This window comes from Pteronotus mesoamericanus, unplaced genomic scaffold (genome assembly GCF_021234165.1).
Source record: "Pteronotus mesoamericanus isolate MK-2021 breed Mesoamerican mustached bat unplaced genomic scaffold, CSHL_Meso_final contig_74, whole genome shotgun sequence".
Taxonomy (NCBI): Eukaryota; Metazoa; Chordata; class Mammalia; order Chiroptera; family Mormoopidae; genus Pteronotus; species Pteronotus mesoamericanus.
Window position 1 is genome coordinate 1,924,919 of NW_026555247.1, and position 25,603 is coordinate 1,950,521.

The following is a 25,603-nucleotide window of genomic DNA, read 5'->3' on the forward strand; positions in this document are numbered from 1 at the left end:
AGAAGCTATAAAAATAAACTGTATTAGACTATATAAAAATTTACGCTTCTGAACAGTCAAAATACAGCACATGGAAAAAGAGGGAAAAAAATATTTGCACCATACACATAAGAGCTAATTCCTCCAATTAGACTACTGGAGCTATTTGTTGAGGAGCTTTTAACTAGTACAAGTTTTCTGGAGAGGAATTTGACAACATGCATCGAAAGTTTAAAAAATATACATAATTTTCACAGCAAAAATATACCTCAAGGAAATGTTTTAAGTTGTCTCTGAGCTGTGGGATATGGGTACCTCACTTTCCGTGTATACTTTCCTGCATCTTCAAAACTTTTTGAAATAAGTATGAATTTTAATTTAGAAAAGGGAAAGAAATAAATATTACAGGGGAAAAAATCTCCTATTGACTCACTTTCTTGAGCTGTAAAACCTCAAGAAAATCTTGAGGTTTTTCCTTGATAATGTGGTACTTCCTACCCCTCACCTCTGGAACCATGATTTACAGTTTAAAGAATTTAAAATCAGGTATGCTTTGAAAAATGAAAACTGATGTAGACTTTAGATAACTGGTAAAAGCAAGATTAGGAGAGAAATAGAAATACCTTGAGGGGAAAAAATGTTTTCTATGTATACATTTAAAAATGAAAAATCAAATACCTTGATGCAGTCTATTAGCCAAACCAAGGCTGCCACAATGTGAGGCCATGTATGAGGGGCCCCCACTGTATACATGGAGCTTTTGGATAATGCAAAAGGATACCTATAAAAATTAGAAAAAATAAACTAATTTAATAAATTGAGTTTGTAACAGTGATGTCTAAATTAAGCAATAAAATATATTTAAAAACTTCCACATATACGCCAACAGCCTTCACTTGTTTAGAAGATCTTTATTGAGATTCTATCCCTAGTCTCTTACTCTCAAAGGATTTTGTATATTTTTTTGGTTTCTTCTCTGCAGATTACTGGGTATATATATCCCCTATGCTGCAGAACGTGATTTACAACCAATATGCTGAACTTCTCTCCTAAAAGATGGTCTGTTTTCTCAAATTAAATGTACCCCAAATAAACCATATGTACACAACTCCTCATCCTCAAATCCATTCTTCCCTCTGTGTTTACAAAGCTTTTTAACTTCATCTCACCCCACTTTCACCAGGCCTTCAGTCCTGTCTTTTTTGCCTTTATGAACTCTGTGGTATCCAGCCCATCCTATTTATTCTTTATCATTTCAGTAGTTGAAGGCCTTCAGACCTATCATCTGTAGTTAGGTGAAAACCTCCAAAGAGTCGTTCAAGTTATCCTACATATGTTGCCCATAGTGATCTTAAAATATATTATTTCTCTTAAGTTTGATTCTTCTGTGTTCCAACATTCTGTCTAGTCTAATAAGAAACATAGTATACTAACCCAAGTCCTTTAAAGATTCTTGGAACCTCTTCTTCAAACTTTGTGTCAGGAAATTCATACGAAGGACAAAGGAAGCCATATAGAAAAGTGAAGATCTTTAGGAAGTCTTTAACAGAAGGAGCTTGAAGAGATTTCATGGACACACTATATGCATAACCGTTTTCTGTAAGAAACTACAATAATTTTTATTAAATACCAAACATTTTATGATAGAAAAATTATTGAAAATACTAAGGAAACACAATTCAGACTATTTAAAATTATAAAATACCTCACAGAGTAGTCGAATACACTGCTGAATGAATGCTTTGTCATTAAGTGGTCTTGGGTCCTTGATTTTTTCAGAACAGGAAAATATTCCAAATTGACTATTCCGGGATCCAGTTCCACTAGTTCTGGAAACATTTTTAAAAACCAGTCAAAACTATTTCCTTCTGTGGTCAAGTCTACATTATTTCAAGGTGATTTTATATTTTAACGTAAGTATCAAACATTAAAGTTTAACAATTCTTTAATTTTTATTTAAGCAAACAGAATTCTCTTTAAACAGAAAAAAAGAGCAAATAACGAAGAGTAAACTATTTTAAAAAATACACTTCTGGTGCTTTGCATTAGATCTGTCCTCTAAGTATGTGCATTTTGAGTCCACTAGATCTTCTGCACGAACTGTTCTCCAAGCCTATTCAATAACCTAAGTCCCTTCACCATCCTATTTTCTCCTCCATGAAGGCTCCTTCACTCCCAATCCCTGTATTTGCCATTATTTCTTATGGAAAGACTGCCATTGAGATGTTAAATAGGTTGTGCATACTTTTATCGCTGAACATTTTAATGTCATGCAATATTATGTATCTGATTGTTAATCTACCATAAATATGTTGTGATTTTTTTAGTCATTAATGGCTATAGCATATAAGTTCCATTCCAAGCCTGTCTCCCAAAAAAGTAACTAATTTATTTAAATCTTTAGCATGGTTTCTTTTTCCTACCTATGTGATCCAATTAGCTCACCATTGTAGTTTATTAAACTATAACTTTCTTTAATGGACAGATGCCACAAAACTGAGTTACAGTTGGCTCTCCATATCTGTGGGTTCCACATCCACAGATTCAACCAACCGTGGATAGACAATATTAACAACAAAAAAGTTATGTTGTTGACGACATGTACTATGTAGTTAGGTTTATGATGGTTGTGTCTGTACTGAATACGTACGGATTTTTTTCTCATTGTCTCTAAACAATATGGTATGGCAACTATTTACACATTATACTGTATTAGGTCCTATAAATAACCTAGAGATTTTTAAAGTATACGAGAGGATATGTGTGGGTCATATGCAAATACCATGAAATTTTGTATAGGGGACTTGAACATATGCAGATTTTGGTATATGTAGGGGCTCCTGAAACAAATATCCAGAGGATACCTAGGGATGACTGTACGATGAACTTTGCTGTGATATCTGAACCATGTTCATCAAAACTTCATTTTTCCCTGTGAGTTTGCCTGCTGTATTCAAGTTCTCTCTTGCCCAGGTTCTAAAGTTCTTTTAGCTTATGTCCTCACACTCCACTGTCCTAATTAGCTAATTTGTTCCCTTCAGAACTTGCTAATTTGAGAACCACTTTTCTCTGTACTGCTATTGCTTAACCCCTAATACACATATAGTCTCAGCTCTTACTCTACACTAAACTATATTAATAGATACCTTTTTCGAATTATAAGAGAATTTCCCAGTCAAAATACTGCATCATTAACTTATACTTTAAGAGCGTAGGATCTAGTACAAGGGTCTGATAAATTCTATTACTAGTTGTATGACCTCGGGTAAATTAAATTCTCTGCGCTTCAATCTCCTTATTTGTAAAATGGAGACAATAATAATACCTTACAGGACAGTTCTGAGGACTGATTAAAAGAGTTAATATAAATAAAGCACTTAAAACAATGTTTGGTTTATAAAAGTATTCTGCAAATGCTAGACTTTATAATTATCACTAACTCTGAAGTTCAACTCTGAGATAAAAGCTACATTACAAAAATGCCTGGAGATTTTTCATCAAATGGAAAAAGTTTAATTTGGTTTCACGGCCAAGACTTTTCCTAAGATAACAAATATTTCATCTCTAAATACTTTCAAAACAATTGAACAAACAGATTTATCTTAAAACATAGTTATATTTTGTTTTGGTGAAATAAAAAAAATTATTTTCTCAATTTTGGGGTTGAACATTTCTTTAAAAAATCTACTTTACTGAGGTGCAATTTTCTTAGAAAAAAATGTGCAGTTTAATGAGGTTTAACAATATATACACTTGTGTAATCTCTACCACAATAAGATTGAACATTTCTATCATCCCCAAAGTCTTATACTTCTCATTTAGTCAATCCTGCTCCACCTTCAGGTCACGCAACCAATAATCTACTTTAGACAATGGCTCTCAAAGTGTGACCTAGGAAATATGAAAAGCCAAAAGTATTTTTATAAAAAAATTAAGATGTTACTTGCCCCATTCCCTCATGATTTTACAGTGGAGTATCTAGAGGCTGGCTGTATGGTGTACGATATTGTAAAAGATTAAATGCAGAAGCAGATATGAGAATTTAGCTCTCTTCTCTTAAGTCAGACATTAATGAGATTCGCAAAAATGTAAAACAATGATACTCTTCTTATTGAAATAGTTTTGCTTTGAATTTTTTAAAAATTAAAAGCATGTTCTTTATGTTATCATGTAATATGTTGTTATTTTAAATTGAATTAATACATATTTTAAAGTTTCCTCAGTTTTGATTTCTAATATGGTTAATAACAACAGGTAGTACAGCCCACAAAACAAAAGGTCTTTGGAGTCCTTAATATTTAAGTATATAAAAAAGTCTAGGCTTAAAATATTGAACTAGATGATGGTTCCTCCTAATTGTAAATGCTATGATTCCATGGTATCTGAAAACTAGGTATAGAATTTTTAGTTAACTATTTACTTGTAACAATGAAATAGTCTGATTGTGCTGATATGTCTTTAGCATATTGTAAAGCAGATATAACCATTTAAACAAAGGAAAACTAGATTAAAACTTTCTCTTGAAAGGGACTATGCTATCTAATTTTTTGTACCCAGAGAGCATTTAGCCCAATTCATGGCTTTAAGAATCCCTTCATTAGAACTAATGAAAAAGATCATTACCTTTTACCAAATACAGAGACTTTTCTTTCAGATGTAGGCTTGTTTATGTTCAATTTTCCGAAGGCTGGTTTCTCTTTGCTTTAAGAGGGGAGGAAAACAACCTCTTTAAAATATTAGTTCAAGAAACTTTTGGAAATATGTCAGAACCAAACATTTTCCCTATTACCTACAAAAATAATTCAAAATTATGAACACAGTTACACTTAATATAAATCATCTAAATTACAGACCCAAAACATTGACAATTGGAAGCCTTTTTGCTTCCAATACGAGTCAAGACAAATCTTTTGGCATATGTAATATACAACAATACAAATAATTTTTCTTCGGAATAAAAATATATAAATATTTCAAATTTCTAAAAATAGAGGCTCATACTATGTAACTGTAATTTAAAAACAGTTAGCAAGAAAAACTTACACCTTGTGTTAAACAAAAAATGTTAACTTAATGGCTGAAAGTCTTTTTTAAAAGAAAAGATTTATTAGGCCATTGCAAGCAAAAATGTCCAGGTCCTTGGCCATGAAATCTTAACCACCAGCAGTATGGCAAGGTAAAAAGACAACATGTCTTATGTCCTGGAGTTAAGCTATTTTATACATCAAATGTAGGGGTGGGGAGTGGGAGATGTAAGCTGTTCTGAAAAATTTTACATTAGCTATAGACATAATTGGGGGAGAAGCTGAAGTGGGGCTACCTCTGGGATAGGTGCGGAGTTTATAAGGAAGAAGTGTCCACTCCTGTGGCTGAGCTGTGGGCAACAGAATAAAAAGTTTATGTGTAAATAACAAGTAGAGGCTCCTGGGGTTCTACGGCACCTGGCTATTGTCTCTTTTAGATATTCACAATAATGGCCATCTGGAAGTTAATCCTAATTCCAACAGGTATACAGAAATGTGAACAGTATTTTGTTAGAGCGGGCCTGCAGCTATTAACAGGTTAACAGTCTCTTCTCTCACTCTGAGGCCACTATAAGCTGTAATTTTATTTCAGAATTTTTTTGTCACTTGGTGTAAGAAAAGTATCGATACAGCCCTACAGTAACTTACTAAGAGCCCACTCTTAATTGGACGAAAATGACTCATAGGTGAAAACTATGATAGTAAGTTCGTTACCCAGGGAATCTTGAGAAAATACGTTTGGAGAAGTGGTGTTCTGTAGGCTGCTACTCAACTGCAGCTTATCATCAGTGCAAAAAATTCCTTTCAGAACTTTGGTAGTTGAATACATCTTAGTAAATTGAAAGTTATTGCACAGAGCCTGCTCAAACAAGCAGTTCTAGAGTAAAGAAGGAAAAAAGAAAGAGTGCTGAAGGGAGTTAATTTTAGGAGTTGCCTTGCAAAAGACATGACTTTGGAAATTTAAGGATCAAATGAGATAAAACACAACACCTAGTAATAGGCCCACTTTTAACATTCATTGACTCAAATTAGGTTACCACGCAGAACAGGCAAGATTCATCACGACATCACTCATGTTACAGCTTTGTATTAACTACCTTTAAAGATTTTTTTGTCCAAGATGAGAAAGCACGAAGTACTTACGTTTGAGGGGTATAAAGGCCTTGTTTATTGAAGTCTTGGGATCTTAACTCCTGCATAGAGAGGCGGCCAGCACCACCGGTAGACACTGAACTGCGTTTCATGCTTATGACCTGTATTCATGAATTCAGTATTAAAAAATCTTTTCAGGCGGCACTACTAAGCACCAACTATTATCTTTATCCTCAAACAGAAAGGAAGCTAATTCTATTGTTTCTTCAGGATAATCTTTTCCCTGAAGTTAATCCTAAATTCCCACAAAAATACAGGAATCTGAGCAGCCTTTTGTTAGCTCGTCTATAATATTACCAGGCTAACTGTTCTCTTTCTCTCCCTCTCTGGCGGCTGTAATTTAATTGGGAACATCTCAGAATTTTTTTCTTCTTGGTTTGAGCATCTATTTCTTCTTCAATATATGCTTCTGCATTAATCTACTTTTACAGTCTAACCCATGTGCCCACTCCTAATCAATACCTGAAATGTACTCTTAAGATTAAGACTTTCAGATGTACTTACACGGACACTAGAATGTTACACTAGTATCTCAAATACACCAAACAGTTCCTATCCCTGCTCCAATCAATTCTTCCTCCTCTCTGGTATCCAGCCTCTCTTCTTCCCTTCAGCGTCCCCCAAGTCTTCCCCTTTCCCTTTTTCTGGTAGAAATTTACTGGACTCCGGGAAACCAGCGCCTTGCAGATTCGGCCCGGACGTTAAAACGTTGGCCCTGAGGGCCTCTAAGTTGTGGGCACTCGTCGCCTTCTCCCTCCACACCAGTACTGCCGCCATAGAATTAACCCGAAGTAATTATTTACCTTCTTCCAGTTTCCTGACACGATCCAGAAATCGAATTTCCGTAATCCGGGCAATCACCCGCTTGACAGGGTGGCATCAGCCAAAACACCAACTCCTTGGTCCACCCGCCAGCGCCGTTAGAATTTTAAAAATTTCCGCTGATGTGACGTCATCACGCGCGAGGTGCTCGCGCGTGCGCATTTCTTACGGGGAGCTGCTCGTCGCCGGAAATCTGCCCGTGTCGCGCCCTGCTCTTTTTCCGGGTACGTTGATGTCTCCTAGGCACTGTAAGCGTGCCCCTGCGAAGTCTGGTCCAAACCCTAAGTTTATCTCTGAAACGCGAACCCTCTAAGTCGCTACGGAACGGGCAAATTGCACTAAGTGCCCAGGAAATGCTTTGTCCGTACAGCAACATGGCCGCGCCTGTTAACTCTTAGAAAAGGAGAATTTTTTTCTTTTGGGCTGAGAGGGGTGTCTTTCTTGACCACTGTTTAGATGGGTGCTGTTTCATGATGCAAGTCGGGGAAGGCGGCTTGCACTTTTCTGACATGGGAAGCGGTGGGGTTCGAAACAGTGACTGCAGATTTTGGACGCAGTCGGTTCCGAACATCGCGGTGGTGTGGCCGACGCTAAGGTTCGGGCTCAGAATTTGCTGTCTAGGATTTTACGACCTTCTAGTCTAGTGGTGTCCTGTGAGAAGGACGAATCCAATGGTTAGGGGTAGGGCTGGTGTGAAGCAGAGAAGTAGCAGAGAGGTTCAGTGAGCATAGTTTGCTTTGCTAAATAAAATCGGACACTCGCGCTTCCGCGAGTTTGAACTCAGAGACAAACACTGCCTAATACCTAAAGAGAGGTGGGGGTGGAAGAAGAGCTCAGAGCCAAAGTCGGGATACCTGGATCTTGTATCAATTGTACCAGCCTAGCCTAGAGTTCTAATTTTGGGCACGCCATTCCTCCTGAGTTTCAGTCTTCCTATCTAAATTTCTAGCTCTCACTAGCCATTGCAGGACCTCCTCACCACGAGTGGCGATTCTGAAGGGAGAACCAATACCAGCATTACTATCACCAGTAGCGTTTATTTGAGCAATTGCTTTGTGTCAGGCACTGCACAGCACTTTATGTTGATCGTCTCATTAAATTCTTTAAACTGCTCTCTACGATGTAATAAAAAATGGTGAAATTGTGACTCGGTGGGATCAGATAGCTTGTCCATGGTAATAAAGCTAACACATGGAGTTAGACTAAATGATACTAGTATTAACTGTGCTGAGTCACTTATGTATTTCTTAGTCTGCCCTCGTCTTAAAGTGCTCCACTACACTAGATTTAGTAAGCGATATCCAGAACTGAAAACCATCTTTGAAAAAGGATTAGGAAGTTCTGAAAAACCTAGTTGTTGGAGGGGGACTGCTCAGAATCAATACACATCTAGACTCTGTAACCTTGCAATTTTGCTATAGTTTAGTGCTTCTAATGTGCTGTTAAAATTGCATCTTGCTTTGCTTTTACCCTTTTTTATACTTCATTGGTACCAGTGATTAAGTAGGGCAATGATATTGGAGAATGGGTTGATTTACTATGGCAAATGTAGTTTGAGAAAACAAGAGCTGACATGCTAATAACTCCTGGAAATTGTGACCTTATGTAGGTTTATCTCATTAAAAAGGGTAGATTCACATAGGGAAAACAATATTCTTTGCTTTGACAGGACACTTTGTTAAGGATTCATTGACTGTCTCTTGGAAGATGTAGACTTAGTGGCAAGATCCAAGTACCAAGCAGGGCCCAGGAAGACAGGAGGATCAAATTTGGATTCAAGAAATTAGATCAGGTTTTAATACTCTTTGGCCAAGTTGGCTGGAAGTTTCAAATTAATCAACCCTGAAATTAAAAGTTTATATGAAAACTATAATTTTCCTTAGACCTGCTATATATCATAAATATTAAGTTCTCTCATGTGTGCATGTCAAGTTTATTTACTTGCACATCAAATCTACCCTTGTGTATGAAGTACATTTTTATTGAAATATAGGGCATCTAAGAACTTGATGTGGAAAGTTGGGTTTTACTTCTGATCTCTAATTCCCAGTTTTGTTTTGTTTTTCAAGAAAGAATGTCTGTGGTGCATCAGCTGTCACCAGGATGGTTACTGGATCATCTTTCTTTCATTAACAAGATAAACTATCGAGTTCACCAGCATCATGAGCCTTGTTGCAGTACAAATGAGCCCACTACGTCTGTCCACCTTGATTCCCTTCATGTGGATTCTATGTCTTCTTTTGGATCCTCTGCTAAATTTATTGTTTCTGAGTCTACTGCTAAGCCAGAGAATGATGATAGGGGAAATTGTGAAGCATTCATAAAAAGATATATTTTTCGGTCTGAATTGTTTGATATCACTAAACCTCATATAATTTCAGCTATTCACAAGGAATGCCAACAAAGTAATGAAAAGGAAGATCTAATGAATGGTATTAAAAAAGAAATCTCCATTTCTACTTTTAGGAAGGTAGAAACTTTTAAGAAATTTTTATATTTCTACAGAAAACAGAAGAAATTTGTTTTTCTAATATCTCAGCTATCTTGTGATTTACTAAGTATTAAGAATAAAGCATAAGAATCAATAAAGCATAAGAAGGCTTTAGTATATCTAGAGTAATTTTTAATTCTTTGCTAACAATCTTTGCTATATGAAAAGTAGTAATTTATTACATTGTTATAGGTTCCTGAAGTAGAATTTTTATATTCTTGTGATTTTTTTGTACATATTTTTTTCTATTTCAGCAACTATTTATTGTCTGCTATATGCCAGGCACAGAAAAGAATATTTCTGCACTTTCAGTAATATAGTATGTAGGTAATTTATCATTACTACTACAAATTCAGGCAAATAATAGCCCGCAGTTGTAAAGGATTTTACTAAGTATGGACATTGTATTTTAATGTTTAGATATTTTAGTATTAGGTTTTTTAATGTTTAGGTATCTTATATTGGGTAAGTTTCTCATTTTAATATGGAAAAATAGGGATGAGCATATGTAATGAATGTTATCTTGACAAACAGCTTATTTCTGATATGCTATGGCAGATTGTACAATTAGCTTCACCTTAAGTCCATTTATTAAAAATACGTAGTTCCTGCACTGTATTTCACTGTCTTACATGTTTTTTGCTACGCAGTTATTAGATATATTTGATTTGTACCTACCCTCAAATCAGTCATAAACAACTATTAAAAATATATTGGGAAATTTTTAGGTGATAGTACATGTACGATAGTTCAGTACTCTTCAGAAATGAAGTTCAGAATAATTATACCATATATGTCAACTGATGACACTGATGACTAATTATACAATTTCACAGTTTTCTTGTGTTCCATCGATGTCAGTGCTACATTTTATCAGTTGGTACTATTTCTTACTAATAGCAGATACGGCTGAAGTGACCTTTTGTCACCTATTAAATTTGTAGTAAAAGTAATAATTATTATTATTTGGGAAAACTTTGGTACTTTTTATCAATACCCTCTGCACTGATTTTGTCCTTAATAGTCAATTATTACCTCTTAAAGGCCAAGATGCACAATATGGAAAATGATAAATTCAAAATAAGAATATTATGATAAGTAACAATATAATTTTCTCTCTGTAATTTACTCTTTAGAAGCGTAAAAGGTGTGTCAGTTTCAATCAAGGTGAATTGGATGCTATGGAATACCATGAAAAGGTAAGGTGTGAAATGTTCATTGTTGACACTATTAGATTAATGTGAAGTGTAAATAAATAGACAGTATAAATAGGGATGTTCTTAAAACTCAAGCAATCATTTGATCAAGGTTAGAATTTAATAGTGGAGTTGATTGTTCATTGTTAATTTTATAGTAATGAACAATTTAAACTAGTTTTTATTAAAACTTCATATACTCCTATTTTATATGTTTATATGTAGGTAAACGTAGGCTATATTGGTTTAAGTTTAGAAATTTTATAAGTTATAAAAAAGCCTATTGTCCATAGCTAAAACATCTTAGAAAAGAGGGGCAAAAGAAAGCACGAATAATGTGAAGGATGTATTTCTGGAACTTAAAGTAAATAAGATCCAGGAGTTAAAGAAATGAGAGAAAACAGAGGGCACACAAGCTTAACTCTCTAAGGAACACCTTTTATTGAAAGGGGAAATGGTGTTGAAATTTGGCTTAGGAGGCATGATAGTAAGTACAGTTTTGGACATATTGAATTAATATTATGGAAAGACAATAGATTTTTTCCTATCTTTTTTGTGGTAAAATATACATAAGAAAATCTACTGGTTTAACCTTTTTTAGATGTATAATTCAGCCTTAATTACATTCACACTGTTGTGCTATCATCACCACCATCCATCTCCAACCTTTTTATCAATCCAAATAGAATCTGTATCTGTCATCCCATTCCCCACTCTCCCTATCCCCTGGAAACCTCTGTTCTGTTCTCTGTCTCTATGAATTTGCCCATTTTAGTTGTTTCATATAAGGGGAACCATACAATATTTATCTTTCTGTATATATATGATTTATTTCACTTAGTATAATGTCTACAAGGTTTATCTATATTGCAGCATGTATCAGAATTTCATTCCTTTTTAAGGTTGAGTAATATTTTATTGTGTGTATATACTACATTTTATTTATCCATTCATTTGTTCATTTGAGTTGTTTCCACCTTTTAGTTATTGTGAATAATAGTGTTATGAGTATTGGTGTATAAATATGTATTTGAGTCCCTGCTTTCAATTCTTTTGAGTACATACCAAGAAGTAGAATTGCTGGATCATATAGTAATTTTATGTTTTAACTTTTTGAAGAACTGTCAGACTATTTTCTACAGCAGCTACACCATCTTCCATTCCCACCAGCAATGCACAAGGGTTCCAGTTTCTGCACATTTTCACCAACACTTGCTCTTTCCTTTTTAATACTAGCCTTCTTAATGGGTGTGGACTGGTAGCTCATTATGGTTTTCATTAATACATTGGATTTTAAATGTATTGACTGTAGCTAAATATATAAATGTTAAATCCTTCAGTGCGAAAAGTCCACTATGTTTTGTTAATTTTGGAAATACACTTATTGCCTGGAAATGCCACTTGAAAGATTAAAGTGTGGACATATGCAAAAATTCAGGGTCTGATATCATACAAGAAAGATTAATAATTTTACTTTAAGATGTTAAATGGAATTAGGAAACAGAATTTAAATTCACATGTATTTTGATTGTTAAATTCTTTTGGCTATTAATGATAGCTATAAATTATGAAACAGTTGTATGCTATAGAATGTAATCAAATTCTTAAAAAGTCAGAATAGAATACCTACAAAATCTAATGTAGAGCTCTTTTAGTTTCAGTAGCAAATTTGAATAAACGTACTATTTGGCCATTTTATTATCAATTAAAATTTTATAGAAATTAGAATTTCTATCTGCTGTAATGTAATGTTCAGGAATTAACAATTAAAAAAGTCCATATAAAAACTATTAGATATGTAGGTAACTTTAAGGAACATGTATTATGGAAAAGCCTAGAGCAGAACTTGCCTTCACTGAATCTATCTGTGCCTCTCACTTTCTTCCAATGTAAGTTCCCTTATTCATTTATTCATTACTCGCTCATTCATTATTTAAAATTAAATCAATATAATTTATTTAAAAATATTTGTTGAATACCAACTGTATACAAACTGTGTCAGCCCTAGGACTTCAAAAGATTGTATCTACTGATTAGCACATTAGAAATAGATAATTTTTTTTTACCAAAAAATTTATTTCAAATCTGAATGTAGTAAGAGAGGCATTAAAAAATCACAAGGATTATTCAAAAAGTAAAAGTCCACCTCCATTTGAAGAGAACCAGAAAATAACATATCCCATCACTACAGTTCTGTGTTAAGGCATGTGACACAAGATTTGCTTCTTTAACCAGGGAACACTAACAATAATAATAACAACAATAACAAGGGTCTATTAATTATTAGTAATCAATTTATGATTTGAGAGCAATATCTAGAGAACTTTGATTATGAAACAGGAAAGTTTTCTCTTCAATTATGGCTGACATTCAATATTAGTTTCATGTGCCAAGTTTTAATATGGCTCTAAAGTAGAGACGAAGAGTTTGGATCTTAAAAAACATAGAAGGCCAGTTTAAAGGGTTATTGTGGTAAATGCTGAGTTCTTAGGGATATAGCTTGAAATGATATAAAAGATTGAATTGTAAAATTAGATTCACAAAGATCAGGGATGTTATCAAGATTTATACCACACTAACAATTTCAAGGAGACAGGAGTCCTAAGCACAGGGAAGGATGCAGGTGTCTGGGACAGCCAGCATCCCTCCCCAGGCCCTTCTGTGCAATGTTAGTACAGCTCTGGCTTGGCTTTGACATATGAGCTTTACGGGATGCCTGCAGGAGCATTACATAAAAAGAGGTAGTTTTGTTGTGAAACATCTCCATTTTCTTTTACACAGATGGTTATATAGCTTATGTGATATTTTCTAGGTAACTATGCCCCATAAGTTCACATATTTCCAAGTTTAATACAAGCAATCCTAGACAAACCAGATATATGTACTAAAAATTTCCTAGGTATAAAAATTTTCCCACTAGTAAATACCACTACTGTCTTTGCCAGGAATTCTGTCTTTAGAAAGTTCAAGAGGTTTTTATGTATCTTTCCTTCCAGGTGCATCCTACAGCAAAAGGAGAAAATGACTTGTAGGTCTACAACGAACATTTTCCTTTCTAGAAATAGATAATTTTGCCTGTTTCCCCACATCCTTACCATCATAGTTATTGTTTTTGATCTTTGCCACTATAAGTAAAAATAGTATTTTAGTATGGTTTTTATTTTATTATGAGTGTAATTAAGCATTTTTACATATGTTTAAAATTCATTGGTATTTTTTTCAGGTGACTGTTGGTTTCTTTTGCATGCTTAAAAAATTGGGTTGCTGTCTTTTTTACTAATTTTAGAAGCTTTTAATATGTTAGGGAAGTTAGCTCTTTGTCTATGATATAAATTGTAAATATATTTCCCATTTTGTCATTTAAATTTTAATTATGATTTTTTTTGTTTTTTGCCATACAGATAATATTGTATTTTATTTAGTCAAATTTATTTATTTTGTTCTTTTATGACTTCTGAATTTTTGAGCAATAATTAGGTATTCCTCTTAAGGTTTTAAAATAATTTCCCTATGTTTTCTTCTAGAACATTTATGGGTTTATTTCATATTTATATCTTTGGTTCATTTGGGTTTTGCCTGATGTGAAGTGTGGTCTATGGATCCAATGTTGTTTTTTTTCCAGATCACTAATTCCATTTGTTCCACCGTCATTTATTTTTTTTCTTGCTGAGTTGAGATGCTAGATGTACTAAATTTGCATAGGTATTTGAATTTATTTCTGGAGCTTAAGTCTTAATTAATTTGTTTGTCTATGTATTTGCCACTCTCCTTTGAGATTTTGCAATATGAATGTTTTAATGTGGTAGTACTTGTCCCCCTGCCACATCTTCTCATTGCTTTTCTTTTACAGAATTTTCCTGGCTTTAAAAAAGAAAATCCCCATTTGAGTTTCAGGATTGATATTAATGTTTTGTTAGGAAAAAAAATATTGAAATTTTTATGGCATCCAGTTAAATTTATAAATTAGATTAAAGGAATTATTGACATCTTTAAGATGTTGATGATCCTGTCTCTAAACATGAATGTGTCTTTCCATTGTTCCAGTTTCTGTTATCATTCTGTAAAATTTTCTTTATAAAGGTCTTGCAAATTTACTGTTGCAGTTAATTTTTGTTTTACTGAATTGCATGTGTTTTCCAGGTAATAACTTTGACTCATGCAAGGAGTAATAGTTTTATTTATAACCTCCTAATTAATTATATCTCTAATTGATTTCTCTTTTCTAATTATATGGGCTGGAAAATATGATACAATATTAAATAATATTTATAAGAGGAGCTATCCTTGTTTTTTAACTGACTTATTGGAGATGATTTCCTCATGAAGTATGATTCCATTGATAGTTTTTGGACTGAGTTAGAAATAGCAAGAAGTTTACATCTATTCTTATTTATTTAGTGTTATTATCAAACATGGTGATTGAATTTTATCACATGTTTTTTAAGCATTAATGGAGATTGAATAGGTGACTTTTCTCCTGATACTTTATTTTTTTCTCACATATAACCGTCCCAGCATTTATTTGTAGTATGTATTCCACATGACAATGATGTATTATTTTTAAAATATTTTACTGGATTTTATTAGCTAGTATTTTATTTGGGACAGTCATAAGTGAGATTGGTCTTTTTTTTATATATATAATTATTTACAGGTAATTACATATATTAGTGTAGGAAATTGCAATCCTTTTTTCCTCCCCACTTCTCTGGAGTAATCTCTTTAAAAGTTTGGCACAGCTTCCCTTTGTATCCATCTCAGTGTGTTGCTTTTTGTGGTGATACTTCCTTGACATTTTCTTTTGCCCCTTTGGAAATCAATTTTAGATTAAAAATTTTTCTTTCGTAGTCAATCTTGGTAAATTGTATTATTTTAAAATATTATCTATTTGACTCAATTTTCAAATTTATTTATGCAGTCTGTTTCTGTGGTTATTTTGCCTTCATTATTTATGTTGAATATTTACTTTTTTTTCAGATTTGTAATATGCTGTTTTATTTTCCCTTAAATGTTTTTTAATTTTATTTTTTAATTACATTCAATATTATTTTGTATTAATTTCATATGTACAGTGTAATGGTTAAACAATTATATAACTTACAAGTGGTTCCTCCCAGTAATTCAAGTACCTGTCTGGCACCATTTATAGTTATTACAATATTATTGACTATATTCCCTATGCTGAACTTTACATCCCCTTGACTATTTTGTGACTGCTAATTTGTATTACTTTTTTAAAATTATTGTTCAATTACAGTTGTCTTCCATTTTCCCCCAGTTACTTTACCTTTCCCTACCCATCCTGACCTCCCATATTCAATTCCTCCCCCTCTCCACATTGTCTTCATCCATAGGTCCTTATACATGTTCCTTGGTGACTCTTCCCCTACTTTGCCCTCTTCTTCCCCTCCCTCTCTCCTCTGGTTAATGTCAGTTTGTTCTTTATTTCCCTGTCTCTGGTTCTATTTTGCTCACTCATTTGTTTTGTTAATTAGGTTTCACTTACAGGTGAGATCACATGGTGTTTGTCTTTCATTGCCTGGCTTATTTCATTTAGCATAATGTTCTCCAGTTCCATCCATGATGTTTTGAAAGGTTGGAGTTCCTTCTTTTCTTTCTGCTGTGTAGTGTTCCATTATGTAAATGTACTACAGTTTTTTGATCCACTCATTTACTGATGGGGCACTTAGACTGTTACTAGCACTTGGTTATTTTAAATTGTGCTGCTGTGAACATTGGGGTGAATAGGTTCTTTTGAATTAGTGTTTCTGCGATTCTTAGGGGATTGCTGGATGGAAAGTCAGTTGCATTTTTAGTTTTTTGAGGAAATTCATACTGTTTTCCACATGGCTGCACCAGTCTGTATTACCACCAACAGTGTAGTAGGGTTCCCTTTTCTCCACAACCTCACCAGCAATTGTTTATTGATTTATTTATGATGGCCATTCTGACCATTGTGAAGTGGTATCTCATTGTGGTTTTAATTTACTCTCTTTCTTGATAGATTAGCTAATGGTTTTATCTAATTCATTAGCTATTTTTGAAATTAATTTATTCTTTAAATTTTCTGACTCATTTCTGCTTTAATTTGTCTTTATTTTTTCTGACTCTCTGAGTTATCTCTTTTAAAATTAAATTTATTGGGGTGACATTGGTTATTAAAATTATATAGGTTTCAAGTATACAATCCTATGATATGTCATCTGTATGTTGCATTTTGTGCCCATCACCCAAAGTCAAATCTTTTTTCCATCACCATATGTTTGACTCCATTTACTGTGTACTGTCCCACCGTCCCCTCTTCCTGTGGTAACCAGCGTATTGCTGTTTCTGTGAATTACAGGTTTTTCTTCTTTTTTGTTCATGAGTTGCCTTCAATTTTATACCCTGGATATGAATGAAATCATATGGTTCTTAACTTTTTCTATAGGACTTACTTTGCTTAGTGTGATACTCTCAAAATCCATCTATGTTGTTGCAAATGGCAGTATTTCATCTTCTTTTGGCTGAGTAGTATTCCATTGTATACATGTACCACATCTTCTTTATCAAGTCATCTATCAAAGTACATTTAGGTTGGTTTTCCTGGTGTTGGCCATTGTGAATGATGCAGTGAATGTAGGAGTGCATATATGTTTGTAAATAAATGTTTTCAGATTTTTCAGATACCCTGAACAGGGATTGCTGAGCCATATAGTAACTCTATTCTTAATTTTTTATGGAGCCTCCAGACTTTTTCATAGTGGTTATACCATTTTACACCAGAAGTGAACAAGGGTTCCTTTTTCACCACAACCTCTCTAACACTTGTTATTACTTGTCTTGTTGATAATAACCATTCTAACAGATGTGAGGTGGCAGCAGGGAATCCTTTGGTGGGTTATAGCTGTTCAAATAGTTGAGACTACAAGGGAGAGACTGAGGGGGCCTCTCACGTCACTGTTTCTCTGATATCACCTGAGCTGTATTAGTTCATTTCTGTTGTTTTCTTTTTTTGCCCACAGACGTATTCAATGTTATGAATTTTTCTCTGGACATAGTAGCATCCCATAGGTTCTGACGTATTTTAATTATAATGATACGAAATTTCATAGAAATACGGTTTTTTATGAGATTTGCTTAAGTGTTATTTGTAATAGAGTTTTAAAATCTCATGTTGGAGTGGTATTGCTGGATTGATGGTAATTCTTTACTTAGTTCTATAAAAAATGCAAAATTATTTATCAAAGTGTTGTACTGTTTTTCATTTCCCACCAGCAATGTATGAGAGTTCCATTTGCTTCATATCCTTGCTAGCACTGATATCCTCAGGTTTGGATTTTAAGAATACTAGTAAGTATGTAGTGGTATCTTATTGAGGTTTTAATTTGCTTAATGACTAACAGTGTTGAGAATCTTCATTTTCTAATTGACATCCATATACATTCTTTGTAGAAGTTTGTGTAGATTCAGTGTCTTTTTTTTTTCCTCTGGAATATTTGATATAATTCACCAGTGAAGTTATCTAGGCCTGGAGTTTCATTTTAGGGAAGGTGTTTAGTAACAAAATTAGGTTCTATAGATAACGGATTTTTCAGGTTTTCTGTTTACCGGTTATGTTGATTTTGGCAAGTTGCACTTTCCAAGAAATTTGTCCTTTTATCCCAAGTTCTCAAATTTTTTGGCATGAAGTTATTCACAGAATTCTCTTATGATGCTTTTAATGTCTGTAGAATCTGGTGAATGTGAAAACCTCTTTCATGCCTGATAATAATGATTTTTTTTATAGTTAGGTGCTATTTTGTTGATTTTTTTAAATTTTATTTTCAAAGAACCAGCTTTTTTTTTTTTTTTTGGCAGTTTCTTATTGGGGTAAAGTGTTCATAACATAAAATTTACTTTAGCCATTTTTAGGTATACAACTTAGTGGCACCAAGTACATTCACATTGTTATACAATTATCACCATTATTCATCTCTAGAACTATTTTATCATCCCAAGTTGGAACTTTACCCATTAAGCAATAATGCCCCAGCTCCTCTTGCCCCTAAATGCCACATATTGTTTGTCTGTTCATTTGTTTTTGACCTTTGGGTTGTTTCCACCTTTAGGTTATTGTGAATTATGCTGAAATAAATATGAGTGTATAAATACCAGTTTGAGTTCTTGATTTTAGTTATTTTGGGAATATATGCAGAAGTGGAATTACTGGATCATATAATAATTCTATTTTTAATTTTTTAGGAAGTACCATATTATCTTCCATGATGGTTGTACTGGAAAGGAAAAAAAAACTCAACTTTTTCCTTTCTATGTAGATAGAGGAAACCCAGATCTTTCCTACAATGTTTTTCTTCCTTGTGAGTCTTCTTTACTACTCATATGGAACACTTCTAACACTTCTGGTCACCAAATGTGTGGAGGTATTTTTCCTACACTAAACAATTTTCTTTGGCACCATCTTGGTGTTCAAGAATTCAACTCAGTTCTGACACTCCATCTATAGATAGCATCAGATTCCATAAATTAAGGGATCAGTCCCACAATCCCTAAAGGTGCCAGTCGCAAGCCCAAGTTTTCATTTGTGCTTCTGATCAATCTGCTATAGATTGTAGGTTCCCACAATCCCCCTCCTTAGATTTGATTAGTTTAATAGAGCAGGTCACAGAACTCAGGGAAATACTTAAGTTTACCAGTTTATTAAAGGATATGATAAAGGATGCAGATGAACAGCCCAATGAAAAGACATAGGGTAAGGTCTGGGAGGGTCCTGGTGCAAGAGCTTCTGACCTTGTGTTGTTGTGGTATGTTATCCTTCCTGTATGGGTATGCTCACCAACCTGGAATCTCCCTGAACTGTGTACTATGGGAATTTTAAGGATGTTTTCTCATGTACACATGATCAATTATAAACTCCATTTCTAGCCCTTTCCTCTCTCTTGATAAGCTGGAGTGGGGTGCTGAAAATTTCAAGCTTTAAATCATGGCTTGTTCTTTCTGGTGATCAGCGCCCATCCAAGAGTAGTCCAGGAGCCCATTTAGGGTCGCCTTATTAGAACAAAAGATGTTCCTAATGCAGTTATCACTTAGGAATTTACAAGCGTTTTTAGGAGCACTGTGTGAGGGACAGGGTCAAAGACAAATACTAGAATAAAAGATGCTCCTAGTGTTCTTATAAGAGAGTAGTTCTGTGCCAGCAACCTGAAGCAGAGACCAATATATACACTCTGTTATTTCACATGCATCATTTCACTTTCCCACCAGCAGAGCACAAGGGTTCCAATTTCTCCACATCCTCGTCAACACTTGTTGTTTTCTTTTTTTTTTTAAATAGCCATTTTTAATAGCCACCCTAATGGGTGTGAGTGGTATCTCATTGTGGTTTTCACTTGCATTTCCCTAATGGTTTGTGATATTGAGCGTCTTTTGTTGTGCTCTTGACCATTCGTTTATCTTTGGAAAAATGTGTGTTTACATCCTTTGCTCATTTCAAAGTTGGGTTTGTTTTTTGTTTGAGTTTTAGAAGTTTTCAAATATATTTTTGGGTATAAATTTTTTATCAGACACATGATTTCATATCAAGTATATTCAAAGAACCAGCTTTTAATGCAGTTAACGTTTTTACTGTTTTCTGTTTTGTTGTTATCTGCTCTTTTTTATTTTCTTCCTTTTGGTTTACTTTGTTCTACTTTTTCTCACTTCCTAAAGTGGAACCTTAGGTCAGTGAATTTAGATCTTTTTTCTTTTCTAATATAAGCACCTAAGTTGTAGGTTCTTTTGAATCACTGCTTTCATTGCATTCCACATATTTTGATACATATTTTATATTTTCACTTTCATTCACTTCCAGATATTTTCTAATTTTCCTTGTGATTTAATTTTGACCTACGCGAATTATTTAGAAGTGTGCTATTTCATTGCCAGAGGATTATATCTGTATCTTCTTGTTATCAATTCTAAATCTGTTGGGTTATAAGATTATACTCTGATGATTTCAGTCCTTTTAAGTTTCTTGAGTCTTGTTTTATGGTCCAGCATATGACTTACCTTTGTGAGTATACCATGTGCTGTTTTTAAATCATTTTGTATAGCTTTTTGAATATGTATCATATAGTTGTTTGATGAAGTATTCTGTGAATATCAGAGAAAGTTGGTTGATGGTATTGTCCAGAACTTTTGTCTTTAGAGATTTTTGGTTTAATTTGTTTATCAATTGTTGGGTAGATTTTTTTAGGTGAGTTTAGAATTGTGTTTAGTCTAAGGCTGATGTTCTCTTTTACTGATTCAAGATCTGTGATCTACCTAATACCCTGTCAAGAACTGACACAGGTGTGAGCTTTTCCCCTATTTGGAAGCTAACAAGTTAGATGTGAGATTTTATTTAAATAAGGATTTTTTTTCCTTCCTGCATATGTGCTTTATGTTCATGGATTTTTCCTTGTACTCCAGGTCCCATGGCGACGATGCTGGCAGCCTTGTGGGATGCTGTGAGTGCAGTAGATTTGATTCATGGCTAAAGAACCCAAGCTTAGGGAACCCCAATCTTTTAAATGGGTTACAAGCAGATTTGGTCAACCTTTTCCCCAGAAGGAGCCTTTACTAACCTGAACAGCAAATATATCTGCCCTCTGACTTGGAGGGAGACTTAATCTTCATCTTCTGTGCTATACAAATGTCCCTGAAAATATATTCTGGAACAGAATTGCTTCTGCTCACATTGGGAGACTCATGGTGAATTGTCTCCCAATTGCTGGGTGAATCTTAAGTTTTCCTATCTGAGTGGTGAAAACAGGCACAATTTTTGGTCTTGTGGGAGCTCCAGGCACTGTTTCTTCTTCATCCTTTCTGGTGGTCCTTTTCCTGGCCTCAAATAATTCCCTTGCACATTTTTGGTGATCACTACTTAGAGCAATTTCTCTACTGCGACTATGTGCAAATCTATGAAATTTTCTCTCTGTGCAGTTTTTTTTTTTTTTTTTTTTAATCTGTGGTACTCTGTCCTGTGAACTCTTATTGTCCTGACCACTCCAAATTCTCAGCTCAGTCTCCTTACCTGTGGATTTCTTCTAGGTTCTGCCCAGATTCCTCCTTCCCGTGGCCTGGAAACTCTCCGGGCAGTCTGTAGGGGCAGCCATAGGGTTTACCTATGATTTCTTTCACTGTCCTTTGTTGCCTTAGAGTCTTGAAAGTTGCTGTCACTGTTACTTCATCTTGGCTGTAGGTGGAAGTCTCTGGCTGTTTTAACATTTTCTCTTTATCATAGATTTTCAGCAGTTTGAGTATTGTATTCCTTTGAGTAGTTGCTGCCTTCTCCTCCTCCTCCTCCTCTACCTCCTCCCTTCGTTGAGCTTCTTGGATCTGTGATTTCATAGTCTTCAGCAAATTTAGAAATTTTTGTCCATTACTTCCTCAAGTATTTTTTCTCTTACCTTATTTTGGACACTTTTATCGTGGTGTTTTTAAGTGCATCAAACTCTTCATCAGTGTAATTTGCTGTTAATTACTCTAGTGTATTTTTTATTTCCATATTGTAGTTTTTTTTCTCTAGACACTCAATTTGATCTTTTTAAAATAGTTTCCATGTCTCTTATGTGCTCGTTTTTTCTTTACATTTTGAACATATGGATATGATTATAAGTGCCTTAATATCTTTCTCTCTTTTTTTTCTAATCTTTTTTTAAATGAGCTGCAAGTAAACTGACCCAACTTTTCCCACTTTGTATCATCTGTGTCATTCCTATGTGTTTCTGTTGCGCGACTTATCCTCTTATAATGTGTTGTATTTTCCTACTTTTTTATATGCCTGGTAATTTTTTATTCTTTGTAAGGCATTTCAATTTTAGGTTGTTGGATATTGGATATTTTCATATTCTTATAAATATTGTTGAGCTTTGTTCTTGGATAAAGTTACTCTGAAATTGGTTTATTCTTTTGAGACTTCCTGTAAGTTTGTTTAGTTAGGACCAGCGCAGAATTTAGAGGGTTTTTTTTTTTTTTAACCGTTATTGAGGCAATATCTGTGAATAATGAGATTTTTCATTTTGGGAGCACTAACTGTTCCAGGCCTGTGTGAACTCTGAGGGTTGTTCTCTGATCACTTTTGGACCTTTTCTGATGTTGGGTAGTTTCATCACATGTATATGCTGATCATTACTCAGATGGAAACTTGACCCTTTTGCAGCTTTTAAAACCTCTCTCTCTATGTAGTTCTCTTATTTTGGAATCCTATGCTGCATACTCTACCTGCTTGGCCTTTTCAGATTCCCAGCTTTCTCTCTTCAAGACTCAAGGAGACTGTTGGACTCTGAATGAGTAAAAAGTAGTTTTTAGAAGTAGCTTCAGATGTAATGTACTCCATCTTGTCCAGAAGTAGATATTGGCTTTTATTTTTATAATTATTGTAGTTGTATTGTTACAAAACTTGTTTATATATTCATTGTATAGTTACTTTTTTAATAATTTAAGATATTTTATAAAATCAAAGATATGTTTATTTTCAAATTAAGTCACTAGAAAAATTTAAGATTAAGCCTTGTGATTTTAAACTTAATTCTTTTTATAGATTAGAGATTACACTTTTTTCTAGAAAAATTATCAAATTCACTTTATAACTTAAAAGTATATTTTCTTATATATACTGTTTTGTCATTTGTTTATGAATAAATTTAATATATTAGCTTATTTTAAAAATGTTTCTATATTTTTATATTATTACGAACTCTTTCAACTGATTTCTGCAAAAGGAAATAGAACAAGATTATTTTAGAAAAATCAGATGACACAAAAGTAAAATGCAAAAAGAAATTTACAGTACTACTATACAACTTAGCAACAAATAAATTTTAGCTTCTTTATTTATCCATTATATCCCAAAGTATGTTTCAGCTATATTAAATTTTAACTATTTTTTCTCGGTGACATTTATATTTCTTCAAAAATATACATAAAACATTTTTAGTTTATATATGTCATAATGAAGAGAATATCAGATCTGATCCACTACCACATTAAAACACATAGAGAAAAATCCTTATGAACAACAGAGGTAATTAAAGGAAAATTAAATGTCAATACACAATATGCTTAGAAATGAATTTGAGTGTTCAAAATTCATTGGAGGATGACATGATAATTTTGTGCTACAGAATCCACTAGTGATTGTTTTCCTTCATTTTCTTTTTTACATTTTTTTAGCTCTCTGAATATGTCTGAATAATAAGATTTTGAGTGTCTTCACTGTTCTATACCCTCTATCCCAGAGGGCAGGCAAGAAATAAGAGGAGAAATTGACTTATAAAAAAACTTACATTTATTTATTTATTTATATTGAATTTATTGTTGTGACACTGGTTAACAAAATTATACTGGTTTCAGGTGCACAGTTCCACAACACATCATCTGTATACTGTATTGTGTGTTCACCACCCCAAGTCAAGACTCCCTCTAGCACCATTTATCCCACTTAAACTCTTTTTCACCTCTCTCCATCCCACAATCCGGCAAGTCACCACACTGTTTTTTATGTCCATGAGTTTTTTCTCTTTTTAAAATTTTTGTTCAATCCCTCCACAGCCCACATTTTTAGCCTCTCTCTATGAGTTTGTCACTATTTTGCCTGTTAGTTCATTTTGTTCATTTGATTCCACATATAAGTACTTGTCTTTCTCTGATATACTTATTTTACTTAGCATAATGCTCTCCAGGTCCACCCATGCTGTCACAAATGGCAACATTTCCTTCGTTTTTATGGCTGAATAGTATTGCATTGTGTAAATTTACCACAGCTTTTTTATCCACTCATCTACTGGTGGACACTTGGGCTCCTTCTAAATCTTGGCTATTATAAATAATGCTGCAATGAACACAGAGGTGCATATAATCTTTTGAATTAATGTTTTGGGTTTCTTTGGAGGAACACCTAGAAGTGGCATTGCTGGGTCATAAGGCAGTTCCATTTTTAATTTTTTGAGGTACCTCCATACCACTTTCCACTGAGGCTGCACCAATCTGCATTTCCTCCAATAGTGCACAAGGATTCTCATTTCTCCACATCCCTTGCCAACACTTGTTTGTTGATTTATTGATGATAGTCATTCTGACAGGTGTGAGGTGATATCTCATTATAACTTTAATTTGCATTTCTCTGATGATTAGTGACATTGAGCATCTTTTCATATACCTATTGGTCATCTCTATGTCCTCTTTGGAGAAGTGTCTGTTTATTGCCCATATTTTAATTAGATTCTTTGTATTTTTGATGTTAAGTTTTCTGAATTCATTGATGAATATGTTTTCCCATTTAGTGGGTTGTCTTTTCATTTTGTTGAGTGTTACCTTTGTTGTGCAAAAACTTTTTAGTTTGGTATAGTTCAATTTGTCTATTTTTTTTCTGTTTTCCTTGCCTGAAAGGAATGTCAGAAAAAATATTGCTACATAACATGTCTTAAATTTTACTGTCTTTATTTCCTTCAGGGATTTTTATGGTTTCAGGTCTCACATTTATATATTTAATTAATTTTGTTTATCTTTTCAAAGAACCAGCTCTTGGATTCATTGATCTTTTATATTGTTTTTTAGATTTTGTTTCATTTCTTTCTGCTTTGCTCTATATTATTTCCTCCCTTCTACTCATGTTGGGCTTTGTTTTTTGTTCTTATTCAAGTTCCTTTCAGTGTCAAGTCAGATTGTTTATTTGAGCTTTTTCTTGTTTTTTGAGATAGACTTATAGTGCTATAAATTTCCCTCTTAGAATTGCTTTCACAGTGTCCCACAGCTTTTGGATTGTTGTATCCTCATTTTCATTTTTTTCAAGGTATCTTTTGATTTCTTCCTTGATCTTGTTGACCCATGGATTTTTTTCTCAATTTAATTATTAATTTTTTCAAATACATTTGTCTCTGCCTACCCCCCTCCACTTTCCCTTGCCTCCTTCCTCCTTCCCTCCCTCAGCTCTTCCCCTT

General features: G+C 33.8%; 2 protein-coding genes across 3 annotated transcripts in view; one reads left to right on the forward strand and one right to left on the reverse strand.

Moving 5' to 3' along the window:
* NDC80 (NDC80 kinetochore complex component) overlaps positions 1-6,256 on the reverse strand; it is a 42,255-nt gene extending 35,999 nt beyond the window's left edge. The window contains exons 1-5 of the mRNA XM_054583823.1: positions 6,147-6,256; positions 4,603-4,680; positions 1,685-1,808; positions 1,414-1,586; positions 658-760 (exon numbers count right to left, since the gene is read on the reverse strand). Of these exons, the coding sequence (XP_054439798.1) occupies positions 658-760; positions 1,414-1,586; positions 1,685-1,808; positions 4,603-4,680; positions 6,147-6,247 (579 nt within the window). The 5' untranslated portion in view covers positions 6,248-6,256. The remainder of the gene's footprint in view (positions 1-657; positions 761-1,413; positions 1,587-1,684; positions 1,809-4,602; positions 4,681-6,146) is intronic.
* Positions 6,257-7,150: 894 nt separating this feature from the next.
* METTL4 (methyltransferase 4, N6-adenosine) overlaps positions 7,151-25,603 on the forward strand; it is a 54,870-nt gene continuing 36,417 nt past the window's right edge. For both annotated transcript variants that reach the window (XM_054583415.1, XM_054583417.1), the window contains exons 1-3: positions 7,151-7,201; positions 9,047-9,447; positions 10,605-10,667. In XM_054583415.1, the coding sequence (XP_054439390.1) occupies positions 9,052-9,447; positions 10,605-10,667 (459 nt within the window). In that variant the 5' untranslated portion in view covers positions 7,151-7,201; positions 9,047-9,051. The remainder of the gene's footprint in view (positions 7,202-9,046; positions 9,448-10,604; positions 10,668-25,603) is intronic.